Source organism: Neolamprologus brichardi, chromosome 10, assembly GCF_056152115.1.
Source record: "Neolamprologus brichardi isolate AB-2024 chromosome 10, ASM5615211v1, whole genome shotgun sequence".
Lineage (NCBI taxonomy): Eukaryota > Metazoa > Chordata > Actinopteri > Cichliformes > Cichlidae > Neolamprologus > Neolamprologus brichardi.
Window position 1 is genome coordinate 23,866,073 of NC_142113.1, and position 23,208 is coordinate 23,889,280.

The 23,208-nt window shown below is 42.3% G+C and overlaps 1 protein-coding gene across 6 annotated transcripts in view; it reads left to right on the top strand.

The window, feature by feature from the left end:
* Positions 1-23,208, top strand: part of rapgef6 (Rap guanine nucleotide exchange factor (GEF) 6) — a 136,504-nt gene that overhangs the window by 50,447 nt on the left and 62,849 nt on the right. For 3 of the 6 annotated variants that reach the window (XR_015719722.1, XM_035905293.2, XM_087847425.1), the window contains exons 1-2: positions 4,001-4,948; positions 6,174-6,191. Coding sequence is in view for 5 of the 6 variants with exons in the window: in XM_035905293.2 (XP_035761186.2) it covers positions 4,376-4,948; positions 6,174-6,191 (591 nt within the window). In the remaining variant the exon portion in view is untranslated. Of the gene's footprint in view, positions 1-4,000; positions 4,949-6,173; positions 6,192-23,208 lie in introns of those variants that run through there. The other 3 variants (XM_087847426.1, XM_087847427.1, XM_087847428.1) reach the window with 2 other exon arrangements.

The window sequence follows — 23,208 nt, forward strand, 5'->3', positions numbered from 1 at the left end:
TACAATAGTAAGGTGCTTTTTCAGCAAGGCGCCTAATCTTAAACTACACCCATGGGGCCATTCAGAGGCGATTGCTATGGTAACAGAGAGCAGCGATACTGACAGTCTTCCAGGTATGATTGTGGGATAGTTTGTGAATATGAAGTGCGGCATTGGGAGGAAGAGCCTGTGAATTTAGTCCACTCATTTGCCCGGGGCACGAGAGATACATTTAAATTCAATTTAATTGTGAAAAGAAGAGTTTGTGGCTGAGGGAATAAAATTGGTTTGAATTAAACTGGCCTTTGAATTAAATCACTGACTTAAACAGTTCACTGTGGAGTGAAGAGAGGTGGGTGAGGGTTAGAAAGAGACCAAATGAACCAGCTTATCAGAACCTTAGAAAGGACACAGGTTTTCTTGCTTCTTTGTATATGACTGTTTTTAAGTTACAAACAGCACTGCCTTGGAAAAGAACCTCTGAAGCAAGGCTGAATGATAATATGGAAACTATGGTGTGCTATATAGACAAAAGAATCTGGCCTTACTTCTTAACCTTTGAATTTAGGTTTGTTTAGTCAAGCGCATAGCCACGCAGTCTGCCTTTACAAACATTTGTGAATCGATGAGCTCCCTGAATTCGAGCTTGGTACTTTAATAGCATGCCAGATTCCTTCTCTCCTAGATATTCCATGATAAACTGTAAGTGGAAGCTTTTCGGAACCACATGAACTCAGCCATGAAGTGTCAGACCACATGAAGTCACAGAGTGGGGTCATTTCACTTGATAACTGTAGAGTTCCAACCTTCCTCTGACATTAACTGTGTGCTGTGAGCTTCGTGACATGGGTTTCAAAGGCTAAAGAGCTACCATAGGTTTAATTTATTGGTGGCCCAGTGCGTTCATAGAAATAACGTATGTCTGTATGCCAATTCAAAGAGCAATAAAAAAACAAGACCATCTTTAGAGTGGTTGATAAATAATATCTGGAAAGCATTGTTCAAAAGGACCCCAGTAAGTTAAAACTAAAGAATTATTGAGTAACCACTTTTATGTATTGAAAATACCAAGAAATGCTAATCGAAACACACACTTTTATGCACACATGGGTAACTACACAAGTGGGCAGAGGGACTGCGGTCCAGTCACACTGCATTGTAGCCAATCAGCTAATTAGGACCATGGGAATAGTAGAGGGAACATAATCTGTAGCTTTCGTCATGACTCTGGTCACAGGATGACAGGGACATTCAAAGACTGACAGGGTGGGGTTGTTTGTGTGTGTGTTCGTGTCTGGTTGGGGGGAATAGATGAAATTAAAAAGAAGCACGCAGCAGGAAAAAGAGAGTAAGGAATGAAAAAGCGGCGAAAAAAAATAGCTGATGATGCATGCTGCCAGGCAAGTGATCAGATAGACGGAGTGGAATGTAAACCGGGAGATGAGTGGACGTGAAGTTAGTCACACAGGCATATTAAAATGTTTAGAGGAAGCGGGAAACTTAATATAGACGTGACTGTCGGTCAGAAACATAACTGGTGGTCATGGGACAGAATGGGTTATAATCAGTCGAGGAGACAGAGAGCCATGTGTGTTACAGGCTCACAGGATGAATGTGAAAGTGTAACCTTCCCCTCCAGAATTTTTTGTGTGTAACCTTCAGGCTGTCTGTCTCATGAGCCTCATTAAAATGAGGCGAGATGACATTTTTCACCGTGAGAAGGGGCACATTGATACCAATCCAGGCTCCTTTTACAACCGTTATTTGGTATTTTATTGCTGAACTATCCTTCACGCAGTTGTTTTAGAGACCATGACAGCTAAACTACCCACAACCCAGTTTTTACTCGGTATATTAGAGCAGAACTCCCTGAGACAAGGTTTTTCTTCTGTGTGTTACAACCCAGAGCAGCTGTCGAGTCTCTTTTCTATTGACAGAAAATCTTTGGGTCAGGCTTCACTTTGTTTCTATATTAGTTGTTTTTTCTTATTGTTTTACAAGATTGTCAAAACTCCAACTGCTCTGTGGCGTTTCCCTTCAGAGTTTTGAGGTGTCATAGATTTTATTCTATGTGACTACATGAAGGCTAACAGCACAAACGGCAGTCGCTTAAGGCTGTTCTTTAACTCTCTTCTACTTTTCTCAGCACAGAAGCTGTAGTCATCCCCACCTCTCTTTGCGGCTGATCATGGGTCTGTATTAAGAACTGTATCAGTGACTGACACATGACTGACCTGAAGAGGGAAAAAAACACACACAGTGGTTACAAACAAAGACGCCATTTGTGGTGCACATACGCTATGGTGAAATCTCTGATAGTAAACACATTATTGTGAGATGAAAGGCTGAAGAAAACGTTTCCTATCGGATCTTCCCAAACAGTTTGATCTTTTTTTCATATATACTGTACAAGGCTGTACAAAAATCTTTGGCAAAATGAGAAATGAGTGCAGTTATTTATTGAAACATGTAAACCTAAAAGGAAATAAATTATTTCTAGTAAATATAGAAATAATAGCAGAGTCTATACAGCTCTGATGAGCTTGAAAATAGGGATTTCATAGTCAACTAAAAAAAAATGAAAAATGTGATTAACTGATTCGTCTAAAACGAAGAAACACTCAGATATCAAGTTAAATTTGCAAACTGTTTAATGTCAAAATCTCTCGCTTGTTACTAAAATATGACAAATTAACATCCTAGAAGTGTAGCGCGTCGTGCCGTTTATTATGAATGATGCGTGCTGTTGGAAAATTCATGACAACTGCTCAAATAGAAGTTAAAATTTAAAGTAACAAAATGATAAATCATCCATCCTTCTGTTGTGTTCTCCCTGTTCTCCTGTTTTTTTTTTGACTGTTGACTGCCAAGTTAGTTTGGTTGTTTGCTAGGTTGTCTGTCGCGTGTAGTCCAAGAATGGAGAAAATAGATGCATGCAAATATGCATGTGCAGCACTTAACAGTCCTTGAGATTATTATGTAATCCTACCTGGGGAAAAAATTGTGCAGGGGAGGATTTCAGTTAAAAGTTACAAATAAGGAAGTGAAATATTAAAGATTAATATTAAGATTAGGGGGGAAAGAAGGTCACACTTAAACACGTTAAACCGCCACCTTACACTTTTACCATTTTTATTGATAAAGAAACATTACACATGTTTAAAAGTGTCATAATATTTAGTCAGGATAAAGTGGGGAAAAAAATGGTGGTAACAGGATGACAAAGTCACAACAAAACCTAAAGCAGGAATTAGGACTTTGTTTGGGGACTGTTGGTCTGAGCACTCTATCCATGCACAGTAAAGGCAATGGATTGATGTTACTGTATTTGCCAGCTGACAAATGTTTTTTATGCTTGAGTGCATGAAAACATAGTAAACAAAGCTACTGTTGAGTCTCTTTTGCTTCTGGCTGCCCACTTTAGGGGGTGCTAAAACTTAAATCTTAAATCTTTAGGTGCGGGAAGTGACTTCAGGCTAATATTAGCGTGGCAGGACCACACATGAACACAAATCTTGACAAGGAAAAAATCGAAAACACTATAATTTTCTCTGATTCATGAACTGCCATGACTTAGACATTGTTATATAACCAGAGAGTGTGAGACTCAGAGAAACTAGCACAAAACTGATACTGAAACACAAGATAATTAAAAAAAAAAGTTTAAAAAGCTAAGTTAAAAACAAATCCAAGAGCCTTGGGAAAGAAAATGAAGGCAGAGGAGCTGGGTTACATCATTTATTTATTGAAAAAGTCCGTTCATTGCTGGGATAATAAGATTGTTGACTTCACTTAGCATTATGCAACGAAGAAAGAAAACAAATTCCTCCTACAACAACAGACCCGCACAAAAAGGGAATGAATTGTATGGCCGGAATCTGTGTGCTCTGCTGTTTTTCTTTTTTCTTTTTTTTTCTTCCTGCCTGATGAGGATATTTGTGTATTTACGGTTTCCTGGAGGAAACTGGTGGCTCAGTGTGTGCTGTGTGCGCGTGTCATACAGAGTCAGAGAGCGAGCGAGCGACCATGTGAGCAAGCCTGTCAGTATGCAACATGTCGAGCAGATGAACTCTGTCTCGAGGAGGACTACTCTCGCCAAGTTTGAGAAAGGAGGAGATGCGGCGCTCGTTCTTCTGCCCTCGGCGTCGATTTGTTTGTTTCTTCATTTAATTTACTTGCCTTGTTTTCTCTCTTATTCTGGAGGAGTGACCCAGAGGATGAAATGTCGTGGGATCCCCCAGGATTTTGGACCTTGTCTTAAATTTTGGACGCTGCACTTCTATTCATCTTTTGTATAAAAGGGTTTCCCCGCTGTTTTTTTTTCTTCTTCTTCCCTTCTCCCCCTTGTGGTATTTCCTGCTTTTATGTGTTGTTCTGGTCCCCTTCTTGAGTCCAGATGAGTGTGCTCCGCTGGCACCGGCTCTCTGCGCTCTGGAAGAACTGGATGTTCAACCAGGAGCCAGCAGAAGAGCAGGACCAGATCCCAGAAGCCCTAGGGCCCGAAGCAGAGCCACGCGGGGAGAAAGGGAACGCATTCAAGGATCACAACTCAGATTTGGAGAGCGTCACAGAATCTAAGACCCAAAGTTTGGGTTATAAGAAGCAGAGATCTGAATCTGACAGCCAGAATGTGGAATATAACAATCTGAACACACTCCCTAAGATCCAGAAGTCTGAACTGTTGAAACGTAGCTGTTCTGAGCCGTGCTCTCAGGTCACATACGCTGAGGATCGATCTTCCAGCTACCCCCAGACACCTGAAGGTTGTGGGGGCAAATCCCGTCAAAGTTTCTGCTCTGAGCAGAGTGTTCCCTGTATATTGCAGGTGGATAACGGCAGCGAGGGGGACGACAGCTTCTTGCAGAGGGAGGGTTCCCAACGGCGGTCCAGACGGCGCTTCAGAAGGGTCAACCCCAGGGGAGAGCGGGAACTGATCACAGACGGCCAAGACCCCGCCAGCTACAACACGGTAAGAATAAAAGCTTTACTAACAGCAAAGGCTAATGCTAACCGCCCTCAGCATTTACAGTATTGACATGTTGCTTATGTGTAAGTGGGAAGGCAATCAAAACGTACTCTTTGCCTCTTTCCAGTCGATCGCTTACACTGAGCAGACGTGGCTAGTTGGGTTTTATATGTTTAAACAACTACTGTTTTTTCAGGGTCCTTTAAAGATCTTCACACATTTGGTTCTCTGAAGCTCGCTGACACCCCAACTATAATCATTAGCTTCAGTTTTAAAGTATCCTTGTGATGTGCACAGTGTGCAGAGAGCAGTTCATTCTCAATAAAGTTTTGGTTTAATGAATTAAAGAATAAGATAACAAAAGCACCATAAAGCTAGAGGGGGATGGTAAAGCGTATGGGGAAACACTGTTTCGCAGTTTGCTCTGGTATTTAACTTATTTGTCAATGCCGCAGAGAAAACAAATGCTGGAGGCATTGCTGTCTAACGTGCATAACAGCTGAATTTTGTTAGGAAAAACAACGTTTCTCTGAAGGTCTGTTGAACCAAAGTTGTGTAGGAAAAGTATTAAAGCTGAGCGTGTAGGAACTTCCCTCTCTGCGATAGCATCGCTGTGGCCAGAAGTGTGTCAGTTACAGTTTTAACTAATCACTAAAAGCCACGCTTTGCCACACACAGTCACAAAGGCGCGCACACACAAACAAACTTCCACACTCAGGTCATATGCACACTTTTCCCAGCTCGTGCAAAGCTCCCCGGAGCATTGCGACGGGGCTTAATGCAGAGTTTAAAGCGTCCTCTGTCGACCCTACCTGCCTCTGTGGTCTCATGGTGATTGTTCCACTTTTTAAAATTACATTTCTAGCCTTCAGCGTCGCCGAATCCCACCACATTCTTTTCTGTGACTGCCTTTTATTATGTAAAGTCTATCTGCTCAGATGTGCTAGCGCAGCGCTGCTCCAGAGAAGCAGGAGTAAAACAGATGAGAAATATAGAGAATTACTTTAGGAGTGCATGGAATTGGAGCAATATTGGACAGCAAAGACTCGACTGACACAAGGGATTGTTGTTCTTTGACATGTGTTGCACAGTGGTGCGCTTGCCTTTGTTCATTAAGAATACAATGACGTCTTATGTTGTGCTAATTTCACTTTGACAAGACGTAGTTTGCATAATTTGCTGTTGTGACTATTTCTTGTTTCTCTTCCCTTTTCATGCATCCGCTCAGGATTATGTCAACAACCAGGTAGGATGAAATACAAGACATGAAACTTTTCTGCCTGTGTGTCTGTGTCTGTCATGTATGTGATCAGTGTGCTTGAGCGTGCATGGATGTTTATATGAGTCACTTTGGGTTCAGGCACCTGTTTAGAAACCGGCAGTCCTGTGGGGGGTTGTCGTCGTCATATTTAGAGGCTGCCACACACATGCACACTGCGCTGTCTGCTGACACTGTGGGTGGCAGATAGGAATAAACAGACAGAGGAATTAACAGATGCATGCCGGGAACAACATTGCCTTGCTAGGCAGAGATGGGTTTAATGTAATAGTGTAAGTTTCAGATTCCCCCTCAGATGGAAGTCACATCATTGGCACATGTCCCTCGAAAGTGGAAACTTGTGATTTGTTTTGTGCGATGAGGGCTGTCGGTGGCACAAGTTGGAAATTTCCACATATTACCCCACAAAATAATAATAAAATGCTTATTATGCCCCGATAGTCCAATCAAATCAGTCGTCATTTGTCGCATAAAGGAGTTGCTTTAGAAGTGAGAAGCTTCTACTTGGCTTCAGATGAAACAGACACGTTAGCTTAAGATAGCTTAAGTTCTGTGTCTGCTGTGGAGAACAAGGCTTATTGATTTGCTGATTGATCATTGGGTCAGCATTTAAAGGTGACACTTTTCCCTTGTAAAGCAGCTGGGCTAATAAGAAAAAATCATCCATGGTTTTCCTGTGAGACGCACACAGTGTAATGTTAATGCGTCTGCGCCGGCGATGGCTGTTGCCGGAGGAGTAATGTTTTCATGTCGTCCGTCCATCCATCTGTCTTTCCGTGCGCTCCGTTTGTGCGAACGCATCATCTCAGCAACACCTTCGGGGCACATCTTCAGATTTTGTGCAAATGTTCACCCGAACTCAAAGATGAACTCATTACATTTTGGTCCTCAAAGGTCAGAGTCACTGTGACCTCACGTCTTTCCCATTGTTTTGTATATGATACAACAGGGATTCCTTTTACGAGGGCACAAACATCCACTTGGATTTGAGCCTTACTGGTTTGAATGATGATCATGTCAACGCGTTTGTGGCCACAAATCAAATCACATGGTAGCATAAAACTGTCTGTAACAGGGGTCTCGAACATGCACGCGCCTCTTTGGCCCATCTCCAGCGACTTTGTGTGGCACTGGCAGATAAACAAAGACGTAAACAAAGGTCGATATTGATCATTTGCAATTAGCATCGTAAGTAATTCTCTACAATCTGAAATTGTAAAGCTCTTTAGTTTACAAACCAAAAAAAAAGGTTTTGATATTTATATTTTCACACTTATTATTTGCATCATAGCCCACATCCGGCACTTGATGCCTTTTAAGTTCTCTGAACCTCAATAGCAGCAGCTACCACAGATGTATTCACTTAAATAGCTCGTCCTGAATTCAGCTGACTTTGAACTCCAATAAATCCTAAGAGGTTTGAAGAGGTAAATAGAGAGTTTAAAAATGTGTGGACAGCTTTCTTTGCTTTCGCTGCCAACGCTGTGACGAAGCTCGTCGGTATGCTTTAGCTGCAGCTGGTCTGTTAGGGTTTTTATTTTGGTATTTTAGTGTTCTTGTCAAAATCTGCTCAAAAGTGGCTCTTTTATGTGATAAAAGCTTGCCGACGCCTGTTCTCACAGGGAAACTTGATAAAATGCTGACACTATTTATCTAAAAGGTCAAAGGTCAAGCTGTGACAGACATGGATGTATACTCTAACTTGATTAGTTGGTGGCTGCTTACAAATATGAGACAGGGATTCTGTTTCTTTTTGTTTGTTTTCTTTTTTCCTTTTTTTTCTGGTTTCCCATTTGCGATGATATAGTGACAGCATGAGGATAAAACCCCTTTCTGTAAATGCATATTGTACATGCACACATACACACGCTCAAAGCAGCGCTGTGGTTCTGGCAGTGGATCAGAGGATGTTGTTTAGAGGCCTTATTGAACCATAATAACATCAGTAATCCATTATCGCTGCTCTGTGCTGGTGTCTGGTGTGTCTTGCTCGCTCTTAATAGCTTCTGTTGGAGTGAATGAAGTTCCTGAAGCTATGAATTACGACGAGCCCAAAAAGATGATTCACAAAACCCCCGAAAAGGGGTGTTTCTCCTGAACGAAGAATACAACACAATAATTACAGTAATTATTATAAATCAAACCAATGAGTTGGTCTGCTGGCTTTAAATTTTAAAGTTTCAGAGGCAGACAAAGATAAATGTCTGTGAGATCGATGTTTATTTTATTACCCGCTGTTACTTCTTTTATTCTGTGTGATGACTGATACGGCTGCGATTGATCCAGAAACCTGACTCCTCTCTGCCAGCGAGGTGCTAGACAGAAGCTCCTGTGCACTCTTATTACTATAACAGACCACTGGGATTTACTGATGACTCAGATTCACACACCCCACACACACACACGTGTACACACACACATTCACATGCTGCACAGATACAGAGTCACTTCATTTAGACATCAGATGCTTCACCGGGTTACTGCCTTTCTCCTGCCGGGCAGGATAGATAGATGAACCCATCACCTCATTTGCCTTGCAGGGGAAACCTGCTCTATGGGCTTTTTTAGTGCCAGGCTACTCCATGGAACCCCGGGATCATTAATTTAACATGATGCAGGTTCAGCCATCTGCACAGTTCACCACTAGAATAAAATCAGGAGAGTGTTGTTATGCTTTTTTTTTTCTTTTCTCCTCACCAGTTGGGCCACTTTCTCAGTTTAACTCATGAAAAAATAAAAGCAGGTTGCCACGTGCAGGTGTTTGGCACATTCGATTTGCTTTCAAAATCTTTGTTTTGAACATTTTGTTTTGGGGCTCGTTTGTCACCGTCTATACGTGTGAATTTGTGATCATGCTTTTGGAGCATGAAGCAGCATCCTCTCAGCTGCTGAGTGTCGCTACACAACAGATCGGAAACACTCGTCTCTTGCAACGGCTGTGGTTACTTAACATCCTGGAGGCAAAACGTCTGACGTCTGCTGCTTTTTCTTCTTTTTTTCCTTTTCTCTCCACTCTACAAAACACGTTAGCATTTGTTTTTAATCTCACACTAAAAATGAGCCGAGTATGCAAAACTGCATTACTAACGAGAAACATCAGGCACAGATGTACTACTGTTAATTCCTCTCGATGGGGGGGGGGGGGACTGAAAGCTTCAGCTTCCTGAAGCCTAAAGTTGTATTTAAGACTATAGTAGTCACGTTTCACTGTCAGGTTGCCTTTACTGGAAGGCGCTGCACACAGGAAGGAGCAAATCGCACCAGTCTTGTTCCTAAACTGCAGCAACCCACACTGAGCGTGACGTGTAGCTAGACATGAATGAATGTTATTTATTTCCTCTTTTTACACTGTCAGCTGGTTGAGTGGACTACAAGCACCACTTGGGACCGTACACCTCTATCAGTATTTTGTGTTATACAAAATTACAGATGCAGTTTTGACTGCTGGGCCTTATTTTTTATTTATTTTTTAAATTTATTGGTGATTGTGTAATTTGGCCGTAAGGAAAACTAATTTTGTCTCTTACAAACACACCTCCCATTGCTTAAAAGCTTGATTAAATTGTTTGTATCGTATTACCCATTTAAGACTTACATTATATTATAGAGTTTCCGTTTAATGGTCCATTAGGAGTGACTTTATCGCGGTGATGTCGTCTTCTGCTGTATCATTTTAACTCAATTTGATGAGCTTGTGCTTGTCATGCAGCTGCAGTACTTAGGTTACCTCACTGCTTAGAATCAGGTTAAATCTAAGGTTGCATTCCTCACGCGGTGACTAGGTGTGACTCATACGCATGCTTTGTCATAGCAGTGTCAACCTGGGGATGTGAGAAGTACGACTCTGCATCATCCTTCCCCTTCCCCTGAGATTGGAAAATCACTAAGATGAGGCGACACAAAGATGCTTTCTCATGTTTGGTTGCTGTTTTTGATTAGACGAGTCTGCTAACCAGGCCTGGGAGTTTCTCTGATTTTTCTCCTTGGCTGGGGAAAATTTCTCTAACTTCCAACAGGCTGGTTTTAGCTCACCAAGCAGAGTTTTGCTTGGCATTGCACACTGATGAAGTTGTTAAATTTCCGATAATATTCCTGGCTTGGTTTTCGTTGTCATTAGTGTGCTTGCGTGCATGGTTTCGCAAAGCACACGTGTGCCATGTGTATGCTTAATTCATAATGTTTCGGGGATGTGTCTGGCTTTTCAGTTTTGCTTCACATCTGTGGATTTAAATGTCCATACGTCCGTTATGGCACGTTCGTGGATTTCTTATCTAGAGCATATTTGCAATGCAAACTATTTAGCTTGATATACTGACATTTTTCCCCCTATTTACATATCAATGAGGCATAAAAATACACGATACCTGCATTCTCTTATGCCAAATTATTTGTAATAATTCAGATCATTGCCACATTACATTTGCTCCTAATTTTTCCTTTTAGTAAAGTATCCAAAAAATAAATAATCGGCAGGACAGGATTGTAAAGGGCAAGCGAAAATCCTGTTGGCATTCAGCAGCCAAGGAAAGAGAATCCTCCTGACGAGAGGAGTGACAGCTTTATTTTGATGTAGATTGTCAAATGTCTTCTCACTCTCGCACATTTTGTAAGGCAGAGATGCCATAACAGCAACCTTTAAAAAGAGGGAGGGGAAAGGGGAGGGCAGGTAGGATGGAGCAGAATGGGAAAATAGAAGTAGGCATAAGATGACAAGCATGACGTGGTGAAAAGCAAATGGAATGATAAGTTAACAGGGACTAAAAAAAGATATTGTGAGATCTTGTATATATGCATGAGAAGTTGGCTGAAATGAAGCAGAGGGATTACGGAAGGAACGAGGAATGTGAAACAGGGGTTGACAGTTTATGGAAAAGATGAGTGGGTTTGCAGCTGAAGGTGGAGCGGTAAGTTGTGGGGATGGAGAGCTGAGGCAGAAAGGTAAGGTTGTGGGAAGGTCACATGGGAGTGAAGGCAGTGGGAGGATGGGGTGAGGGGAAAGCAAGGTCAGAAGTGGGGGGTTTTACAAGGGACCAAAGGAGTGAGAAGAAGACTAACTGGGGTAAATGGTAAACATAATTTGTGACGTTATTCAAGTGTTAATGAGTGACATATTTTCACACAAATAGCCGTCAGGGTGCAGCAGTCCTCTGTTTACGTCCTCAAAATCTGACTCAGCTAAGTGTTGAAGGAGCTGAATGGTGCCCCGGCCCTCCTGCTGCTGCCGGAGTCCCGCTGCACTCATTGTTATGCACCGAGCACACACGAATACACAGGTTTTCTGTGAGCTGCATGCACGCTTTCTTGGCATGACACAACAAGTACAAGGCATTTATTTCCACTGGCTTTCAAACATCGGGAGACATCGTGATCGCGTGCATGCGGAGTATAGTATGCTGGGCAGCACAGTATACCAGTGGGGCACTGTCTGCGGCTGTTGTTGCTGCTAATTTTAGGGATTACATCAGCAGCACTAAGATGACAACCTTGTTGAACTCTCGCGCTGTATTTCTCTCTGCTTCATCTCTTCTCCTCCTCCTTCCAGCTCTCCTTCCTCCCTTCCTTTCCTTTCTCTCTTCTCTTCCTACCGGTTTCCCTCGTACTTCCATCATCTTTCCTGCTTGCTCGTCCGCCTCCATCTAACCTTACTGTGTATGTTTTCTGGGGGCTTTTCCCTTTTTTATGCTTTCCTAGAAATTAAACACAAGCTACACTTTCGATTTTCATCAGCTCTCACTAGATCTGAGTGTTTATAACTTAATCTTTATGTGTAAAGGTAGGCAGTGTGAGCTGGAGGACATTTGAGCCTCTGTACAGTTCATTTTGTCTAAAAGGCTCCGCACCAGAGCAGGGGAACAGAATCAAAGTGTCCTGGCAGTAGAAATAAATTGGTGCCGAGCGCTAAAATAAAACACAACCTACATTCTGGAGGAAAAACAAAGGCTTCACTCTTCCTCAACTCCTTTTTCCTTCTCCTCTGTACGCTCCTGTTTGTCTAAATCTTTCACCTACACTCAAACATTTTCTTTCCTCTCGCGTCCTATTCTCTGACTCACTGTCTCCTCTTGGTTGCTGTCAGTATATCTCTAGTACTGACCTTCGAGTTCTTATTTTTTTTCCGTTTCCTGCTTTGTATGATGATGATGATGCTCGCCCATTGTGTACGTCACATCAGCCTCCGCTTCAAGGTTTCACAGCCTCATTGAACCTAAAGGTCAAAACAAAGTGTGTGATTCCAGTTTATCTGGCACATTTGTAAGTTTACCTCTCGCAGTTACTTTCTTTGATTTCACTCCCGTTTTTGTCCTTTTATTGGTTTCTTTTTTTGCACCTAGGCTTTCTACACTGCAATCGCCGTCGGGCTTCTCTCTGCAGGGAGAAGTCGGAAAGGGAAGGGCCGGTTTAAATAGCAGGAATTCCTGTCCCGTCTTTCTGACAGACACGCAAACACGGGGCTGAGTGCTCACGCACGGCAACACACATGATCGCGTGGCTGCAGCAGGCAGATTCTCTTAATTGAGTCTCCGTGTAGCATACTTGAATGCGTGTGTCTGTTTGTCTGCAAGCGACTTGCTGTGCTTTGTGTCCTGCTGAATACGAGCAAGGGATCAGACTTGATTTCGAGCAGTGGCGCAGCCCTGTTAGCTGGTGTGAGGGGGCATTATAATAGCAACTAAAGGCACAGAGTCAATGTGAACTAATCGCTGATGTTTCTGTGCAGTGTTGATTGGTTGCACCGACCAATAACTTTCAATAACTCAGCACTTCTTTGTGAACACATGTCTGTGTGTTAAAGAGCTGTAGCAGCTTTAGTCAATGGATTCCTTTTAATTAGACTGGCAGAACTGATCGGCTGTGAGCACAAGCTAGCTGAAGACAACATAGGCAGATGACCGCTCTCTGTTGGGATGCATGTGTATACAAATTAGCGTGTGGTGTCCCACGGGGGCATTTTTCTCAGTAGCATCACGCTGAATGATAAAACAGATACAGGGCCCCGCTCGGTAATCACTGATCCACGCGCCGCCTCTGTGAGTGTGTTTAGTCAGTGCTTGAGTTACTCATATGTTCCAGATTTAAAACTCTTTTCCTATCTTTGATCTCTCATTTTCTCTGTGTTGCTTTTCCCCCCCTATCCTTCTGCATCGTTCTCTAGTCTTCACTCATTCATCTTCCGCCTCTTTAGATCCATCCCAGTATTTGTTTTCTGTCTCACTTTTCTCTCTGGGCCTCGTCCAGAAAGCACTTACCTTACCAGACAGCTGCACACACACGCACAGACACTCAGTCGCAAGCCGACTGTTCCAGGAAGCGTTTCCTGCGTGACGTGTTTCCTGCTCCGTGTTTTGAAGACACATTCCACATCTATGTACAGTTACAGTAAACGGTCGTCTGAGAAGCCGTGCTCAGACTACGGCGCGCGTCTTTACTTTTTCTTTTTCAGTTTGAGCTGAATGAGTCACACGGCGAGACGACTGACTCCTCTGAACTTGTCTTGTTTTGAAAGTGCTTAATGGTGTGCTTCTGCAGGCTGCTATGTGGGACTTTTTCTTGTTATGGAGGTTTTATGAAAGTCTTTCCAAACGTGTGGATGTATTTTTATTTATCTTCATTCACAAACCCACCAGGTTATCAAATCTCCAGAATAGCGAGTATTATTAAAAAGAAGAAGAAGAATTTGAGTTATTTATTTTTTATTTTTCAGTATGAGTGAAGCATGATTGAATGAGTGCTACATTTCAGAGTGACTACAGTGAATATTACTGAAGAGGAAACCTTTTGGTGACTTTACTACATTCAGCTTGCATCCTTTGACTTGTAGGACTTATGTGCAGTTTTCAGGTTCTTGCAACCTTCATGGAAAGTTTCTTTTTGAATTTTACTGTACGCTAGTGTCATTTATATATACTTTCCTGCCATTGTGTCATCTAACACACCACACACACCACAACTGCCACACCCACATGTGTAAGATTGATCTGATATTTTTCAGTGAGCAGCAGAGATTTGTTTTCCTCTCCTGAGTTACATGAAATAAAATAGATAAACGGATTGATAATAAGAATTAATGTGTTCCCTCAATTATTGATAAACACATCATCAAAAGTTTAGCTGCGACTTAGCTAATGATTATTAATGAATCTGTATTTCTGCTCTAAATGTGGACTGGACTGGCATTAATGTAGTATTTTTCTTATCGTACTGACCACTCAAACCACTTCAGACTACAAGCCACGTAAAACTCTTCTTCCTCTACTTCTTCTTCTGCTTCTTCTCCTTTTGGCCGCTCCCTCTAAGCAGGCTATCTTCCTCTCTCTCACATCCACCTTCTGCATGTCCTCCTTCTCTGCATCCATGAATCCCCTCTGTGGTCTTCCTCTTTTCCTCTTGCCTGGCAGCTCCTTCTTCAGCATCCTTTATCCGGTCCTTCTGCACATGTCTAAACGGTCTTTATCTGAGGTTTCGCTGTGATATACTTCTAATCCAGTCCCACCTTGTGGCTCCTAACAAAAACGTTAACGTACATTCAAACACTTCTTTATTCTGTAGATGTTTAACACTTGATCTACCTCACCAGTTAGGTGTGTAGTGTCTTCAGTGTGTCCCGTCACACCCACGAGAGCTTAAACAAAGAAAACTTAGATTTCATCACACACACCAATAACTGCAGCTATGTGTTTGTGTGTTTGTTAATTAGTGCTGGGTCTTTTTGAGGCCAAGCTAAGAAGATGATGTAGTGCTGCGCATGCTACCCTTCAAAAGGGGATAGACTGCAGCTCGTACACACTGAGACACACATGCTGTCGGATCATGGGTTTCTCTTGCTCGCACACACACACACACACACACACACACTGTAAACACTCACAGACAGAGCCCTCCATTAGTCCCAGAGTCTTTAATCCATTCAGTGTTCGGTAATTTCATTCATGTGGAGAGGTGGAGGTTAAAGGGTGTGTGTCTATTTGTGTGTTTCTGTGTGTCTTTGTGTATTTCATCTTTTTAGTCCACTTCAGGCTTAATTCTTTCTCTTTGTCTTTATCCTTCTGTTCCGGTACATGCCTCTGTTTGCCCACTTATCCATTTCAAGCTTTCTTTTTTCCCCCCCTCTCCTCTCTGTCTCTCTTGTGTACATAACGCTCCTCTGAAGGCTGGGCTCCATGTGCTTCCATCCGATTGGCTGCCGAGTAAAACGATGATGTCATTCCTAGTTGGGAGGTGTGTTTCGCCTCCTATGCACACCCACAGAGGAGGGAGAATTGAGGGTAGAAATCCTGGTTCACAGCAGCGAGCAGGGGAGCAAAAAATAGGAGCGTGGAGAGGGAGTGAGTGGGTGATGTAGACAGACATAAAAAAACAAACAAACAGCATAATGAAGGGAGGAAGGTCAGAAAGACGGGGGAAATGCCGAGAAAGATTCTCAGCTCTCTGATGTGTCTGCTGCAAGCTGGCATCTCTCCTGTGCTCGAGGAGAATCGGCCATTCAGACAGCCAGACAGCTCCTAATGTCTCCTGCTTTCAAATCTTCCCTCCGCTGGCTCATCGTTGTTTGTGCATCAGAACCGCTACAGTATACAGGCTGATATTGCAGGAGAAATATGAGCAAAGAGAAGAAAAGTGGTGTGGAAAAACACAGATGAACACACATCTTAGAGAAACAAATGTTGCATGTGAAAGTATTGACATCTTTGATCGTGCAAAACATGCGGTTGCTGTTTAAAACCATTAAAAAAGTGTCTTTATAGGATAGTTTAAAAGGTATAAAAAATAAATAAATTGGAGTAAAAAGAAGGAGTTTGTATTTTGAGTTTGTATGGATCTTTATTTTTCAAAAATTGAACTTAGAAGAACTTATTTAAATTTTCTGACTATTAAAAATTATGCTCTTGGCACTTAAACTTGTTGCAGCTTCCTAAGGAGATGCATGTAAATATGAAAAGAAAACTAGATCATGAGATTTGTAACTGTGTCCTTCAGGAAAATAGAAATAGAAACTCAATGCAAACATTTAAGAATCCAGAGAAAACGAGGATTTTGTACCCCTGAGGTGTTGAGTCATAGCTATTGAAATATGAAAGGAAAAAACCTCCCAAAATAAACAAAGCGGTGTTTCATGATGTGGGTTTTCAATTTGTTTTTGCTAAGTTTCCACTTCATTTGCTGTCATTAAAAGCATTGTTATTCTAATTAGAAGCTGATTTGGTGATTTGGGGGGGGAAAAAAAAGCCTTCCACTTGTTTAGGTTGCATGTATTGTACGCCTTTTGATTAGAACCTGAAAAAATTCCAACTTTCTTGGGTGGTATCCCACATCTGATGCATAGTAGAATAAACCCCACTCAGGATTATTTGTAGCTCCTGTCAGAACCGGGTCTGCTTCAAATTGTTTACAGCTGCGGTTCTGCTCAGTCTAATGCCTTTATTACCTCAGTATATTTGGCCAGCAGTGTACTGTATTAGAGTGAGTTATCTGTGATTAATGTGTCTTTCCTTGTACTCAAATTCTTTCTACTGTGTCACAAATCTTCTAGATGCGGGGCCTTTTTAAAGGGGGTAAAAGAAAAAAAACCCCAACTATTATCGCCTTGTGCTATTGTGTCACATGTTCACATTCGGCAAAATACAGCCAGTGCCTGTCTGTTGTATCTGATAGGGACTCTGTGATTTATACCCACCCCCCTCTTTTTTTGTGTAATTTATGCGGCATGCTCACAAAGGGGAGGGGGTTGCCTCAATACACTCAGCTTTATGTTACCAGCAGATCAATAAAGATGCTCCCTCGCTTTCCTCTCTATCTGTCTTTCCCGTTCTCCCTCTCTGTCCATCTCTCTCTCTCTCTTTCTCATCCACATGTGCTCAGCAGCCAATACATCTAATGCAGTTTCCCTCTGCTATCTTCATCCCTGCCACCTCCCATCCCATCCCTTTCTCTCCCTTTCCCCCATCTCTCTCCCTCCCTCGCTGCACAGGTGATGTCATTCTTTTCCAGCTGGATTCTCCTCCCTTCTCCCTCCCTCCCCTCGCGCTCGCTCGCTCTCTCCTCCGTTCCCCATTAGCGGCTGGCTCTCCAAAGCGCAGCATCTATCCACAGTAGCTTCTTTTCCACGGGTGGGAGGGGGATGAGGAATGCCGGTGTGAGGTGTGAGCGCTAACCCAGGAGGAGAGCTTAAAGCTGGGGTACAAGGAGCAGGATCACTGGCCCCATGCCATGGAGCTGCACTGCTGGGCACACACTTACACCGCTGGAGCTTTATAGGCAGGAAAGAGTTGCAAGGGGCAGAGAGAGGAGTTTGACAGGCAGTGAATGAAGATCAGTGAGAGCTGCAGGCATCGGTCCTGGCTTTTGGGAGGTGAAGGGGGCATTGTTTGGATGACTTGAAGCCTGGCAAGAGGCTCCTTCCCAGGGGGCTGCAGATGCACAAACAAGCCCCCCTCCCCTTTTTTTCCCCCACATTTTTTTTCTTAAATTCAATACTGGCTCATCTACTGAGGAGGGAAATCTGAGCTTCTTAAAGAAGTAAAAGAAATCTTGAAGAGTTGACTTAATGAGTTTTCGCTCTGGACTTTTGACAGACAAACCTGCTAAACTTGCATATTGAACTGGATGGCTTTATCTTTGGCCATGCAACTTCCTTCTCCTTTGGATTCAGTTTTGTGTATTCAGCAGAATTTTTTTCTTCTTCGTTGAGGTTTATCAGCGTCTCTATTGCAGTCTCTTGACAGAGAGAGAGAGGGAGGGAGAAAGCGTGACATATGAATGGATCTGCGTTGACTTTAAATCTCTTTCTGTAGTGATATCTGACAGTCATCCAGTGAGGCTTCCGTTTTTTTTGTTTTTTTACGGCCAAATCAAGGAAGGGTTTTTTAAATTTTTTTTAAATAAACCACAGCAGCAAAGAGCGTGGTGTCAGCCTTTGCCCTTCTCTTTTACTTATTCATTTTTTTTTTCTTCATCTCTTGGTGAACGAGGGGAAACTTCCCCTCGCCCGCACCCTCCCTCCTGTGGAAATGGCTTTCCTGGTCCGTTGCTATGCCAACTGCTTGCAGCCGTGGTCCTCCAAAGTAAGCGATGTCGTAATCCCTTTTTTGGCCAGTGCCTCTGGCTTAGGATGCTGCCGCCTCTGTGTGTGCATGTGCGTGTTTGTGTGTGTGTCTGTGTTACTGAGCAAAAGATGGGGTGTGGATGAGAGAAACTGAGCTCGATTCATATGCATATGCATTTTATCTGTTTGCATGCTGTGCATCTGGCTGTAATTTGAATTTTAACCAGTGTTCTGCACGGAAAATGACTGATAGCCACAACTGCTGGCACCATGCCAAAGCTTTTTCAAGGAGGAATTTAGAAGCTAATAATATGCACAGAATAAAGCCAAAAAAAATGTGTCAGTAGTTCAAAAAATAAGACGACTTTGTGTCTATGTGGGAATATGCCTCCTTTTGCTTGGACAGTGTTCAGTCAGCCCGGAGAATGAACCTGATAATAATCTACATTTGATGCTTTGATCTGTTGGAGGCATTTTTTCTGGCTTTGCACCAAATATTGAATTGTTCTCAGCAGCTGCAACAACAAGAGCAAACTGATCAGAGGGGCTTCCAAAATATGTTGCTATAAATTATGTGTTTTGATACCGCTTTTTTTTTTTTTTTTTTTAACTTTTGCTTGTATCATAATTGCAGGTGTTGGTGTAAAGGTGTTGAGCCAGACTGCACTATTTAAAACATGAAAGCGCACATGCACTATTTGTAAAACCTTGAACTGTTTGTCTTTATGGCGAAAAACTCTCTGTGTAAAGTTACAAGCAGTCGAGTCCTTGGTTTGTGCAAAATGACATTTATTGGTGCTTTTCTTTCAGTCGGTGCATACCTGTTAGCCATCTGATCTGGTATGTCTGGTCTCTATGTTGCCTCCCTGGTGTCAGCACTGAGCTGGTAATGATGTCGCTATTTGTATAGTTAACAATTACATGTCCTAGTTTGAAGTTCTTAAGATAATTGGCTGGAGGTTGTTCCTGGTGAACGTCTTGGTGAGGAGAGTTGCTACAGTGCAGTGAAGTATCAATTCTGTTGTATTGTTTGTTTCTCTCTTCTCTTTTTTCTATTTGAATAATAGAAAAAAGAACCTAGAGGGTCATCTGATGTCTCTGTTCACAGCAGAATGACTGTACCTTCTACCTTATGTCTGTCAGTCTAGGTGCTGAAAGCCTCAGCGATGTTTGTCTTCATTGTGTGTGTGTGTGTGTAGATGCTTTCAGTTGGATGAGTAATAATTAGGTCCCTGGAGATGAAAGGGGATAAAGCGAGAAGATGTTAAGTCTAAGAGAACACATTAAATCTGAACCACACATAGTACAGAACAAACTCTTAAATACCTTGTTACCCTTCTTTATTGCCTTTCCTTCCTTGTGTGTTCCAAATTTTACACGGAGTGCTCGCTGATTACAAGGTATAATGTATCTTCTGCTGAACATAAACCTAAAATCTAATTCTGGAGGGTTTTTTTTTTTTCCTTTTTTGCTCCTTTCACATTACGATAGCTCAACCCCCGCAGCCATGTAAACACTACTTAATGGCAGCATTGTATTCACTTTCAAATTTCCCATAGTTTTCCGTGCATTAGGTTGTATTTTATGAGAACTGAACGAATGGGATTTTTCAGGCTAATGTCAGTTATCCTGCCAAGTCTGTTTCTGATCAGTCAAATATAGTCGTTAAACTTTAGTCACAATTAATGAATCAGTAGTAAATATAACAAATTCATGACGCTTAAGGCGATTTTTTTTTTTGTTTTGGTTTGTTTACTCATTTAAACCACTGATTGGGTTTTTGCTTTAATCAAATATTAGTTAATTAGCATTTTAGGGATTCATTATCATTGTTTTTGCAGCAGCTTAGCTTGTTTATCTGGATGTTATTACTGTTCCTTCTACCGGCTGCACACGCAGAGCTAATTTATCCTCCATCTACAGCTGTTAAGGCTTCATCCAGCGTGGCCCGTTTGAAGTCCGTACTTAATTGGTCGGCGTCTGTGATGAGCCCACCTTTTGCAAAGGTTAATTAAATTTCCCTGGTTCCTCTTATTACTACTGCTCTTTCTGAAGGTGCAGTTGCAGTGCACAGACACGGCCGTGTGGGGTTAAAAGGAAACGGAAGCAAATCGAAAGTGTTAGCGTGGACTCCAGTTGGGTTTTTTTTCAGGGCGTGATTTGAAGATAAAGAACACAGCCAGAAAAGAAAGAAAGAAGGCAAGAAAGAGAGAGAGCGATAGGAGAATAACTCAATGAGTATAAGAAAGTACTTTTAGTCCACAAGAGGGTTTCACAGTTTTATAATTGACGTCCTTCTCAGAAAGGCGGCCAATTATTTTCTCTAGAAGTGAGCCTCCTTTTGAAAAGTTTTGGCTTTATTGAACAGGCTGGGATTGGCGATATCCTTCCTTGCTGTGATCTCGGATTCATCTCGAATGATTCGCCGGCCTCTACAGCACCAGTGCAGTCCATGCAGCCTTGCAGTGAATTACGGCGAGTCCCTATTTTAATTTGCCTAAACACAATTAATAGCTCCGATAGCTGAACAAGCTGGGCTGCCACTGAAGATCTAAGAGTCCAAAAACATAGCGTAGGTTATTTAATTCAAACAAATCACTTAGGTTTACTTAGCTGCCAGCTGGCTTTTACAGTCTCCAGCTTGGATTACTACAGACTTGGAAAGGAACCCCTGTGAATGAGCTACAATGGAAACTAAGCAGCTTATTTTGCCATGTTAGGTGTCTTTTTTTTTTTCAGTATTATTCCAAAAAAGCAGCTCTTACCATGCTCACTTACTCCAGCTTCTAACATCAGAGGTTTAGTTATTGAAATATTGACTGAGCGGCTGGAAATTTGGCATCAGATGACAGGCAGCCAAATGTAGGCCAGTTCTGTTCTGTGGGTTTCTCTTCTGAGGGATCAAGGCCTAGATTTATTTACTTACTCCAATAAACACCCTGAACATTAAACTTGAGGTCTTTTTTGAGGAGGGAGGCATAGTCGCCTTTAGAAGGCAGTTAGTTGTATGCTTTATATGGGGCTTTCAAAGTCTGGCTTGGATTTTATAGTTTTATTTTACAGTGTTTCTGGATGAACTGTCCCTTTAAATCACATCCTGCTCATCCCAGCGGAACACAACCTCAGTCTACATCCTCCCGATGCTGGAAGACTTGTCAAAATGTTCTGCTGCTGAACTCTCTGAACCTCCCTGCTGCTTACATGAGTTCTCTGTTGGGCTGTCTCAGCTTCCTCTGTTTTTTGTTGTTGTTGTTTTTTGTCTCTTGCGTTTTCTCTCACTGTATCTTTAAATCTCATTTCTGTTAGCGAGAGGACTTCCTGATGTCTTCCTCTTGCCACTTTCATTTCTTTCTCAGGGACTCCATCCTCTTCTGCCTGTCCACCTCTTCGTCTCCCTCTACCTGCATCTATTATTAAAACGTCAATAACAGGGCCTGTGTGTTGTTGTCATCCTGATGCTGCCGCTGCCACTTCTGTTGCTACCCTGCTGGGTTTTATCCTCACTCACGTGCGCCTCAGTGTCTTATAAATCACACCAACTCCTTCCAAAACCAACCTCTGCTCTCTGTTTCTGCACCAAATCCCACCCGTTACTTATTATCCTTCCAAGGTCTCGTATGTTCTTTCGACTCCTTTTTGCCGTCGCTCAAAATCAGATTCACTCATGTTTCCTCCAACTTGTAGTGCTGTTTTACCCATCTGGATCGCTGTGGTGTGAAGAAATATATATTTAAAATATATATGTATATATATATATATATATATTTCTTCTTTTACTTGTACTAGATGAGAAGATAAGTTTTCTAATTGAAACAGGAAATGTCACGCATTGCTGATAAGAGGATTCGTGCTCAAAACAAGCACATAACTTAAGTTGAAAGTAATTTCCTCCTCAGCTGCAGATTTCTCTGGCATAGGCCACCAAGTCCAGACTCGTGGCTGACCCAGACTGCTGCATTTGCTTCACTCAGCAATCAATGGATCTTGCTGAACATTGACATAATCAGCTTGTACGGACTCATGCTGGGTCGAATAGTAATGGGGCTTTAGAGGCATTGGTAGGGGAGAGCCAGCGTGGGATGATGGATTTAGTGCCAGAGCATTCAGACCCAGGCAAGGCAGGTCAGGGAGATGGACAGGTAGGGGGCCGAAGCATCTGGCATACTTTATTTGCAGCAATAACAGGAAAACTGCACTAACTCACGCAAGATGGGACTGATCAAGTGATTGGCTGGTTTAGTAGAATTTAACAGGGTCCAAATTAGATTTGAAAGACCTTAAACTGATGTAAATAGACCTTCCAAAATACTTTGCATGTTGTGTAAGATTTATATGATATATGTTTTAGCTACAGTTACTGATCTGCAGTCACCATCAGATCAGACTGGATAGATGGCTATATTAAACTGCTGAAACTCTGTTGAGTGGAATGCGGAGATTAATTATTTGTCAGTGCAGTCTATTGACCCTTTGCTTAGTGCTGTGGCTTCATGCCCAGACATCCGTGCAAGGCTGATTAGGAACGGAGCACCTTCAACATTTTTTTCTTTTTCTTTTTTTTCCCCTCCAAGGGCCAAAAATTATGGCACGAATTCTTAACAAACAGCAGTGCAGTGGTAAGCACAGTCCCCAAAAACAAAAAGGTCCTGCTTTCCCCTGTTCCCATATTCGCCCTGTGTGGCTTTTCTCTGGGTTTGGTTTCTACCTACAGCCCAGTGACATGCTTGTTGGATATATTTGTGATTTAAAATGACAGTGAATGTTGTTCGTCACACTGTTAGCCATGTGATAGACTCATGGCCGGACTCCAGCACTCCTACCACCATGTATGAAGATGAACTTGGAAAATCAGTTTAACACTGCTTTTAGTGTCATATTCGAAATAAAAATGCTTTGCAGAGACGAGTTTCTAAAGAGTTCCCATAATGACTTGACTTTAATGAC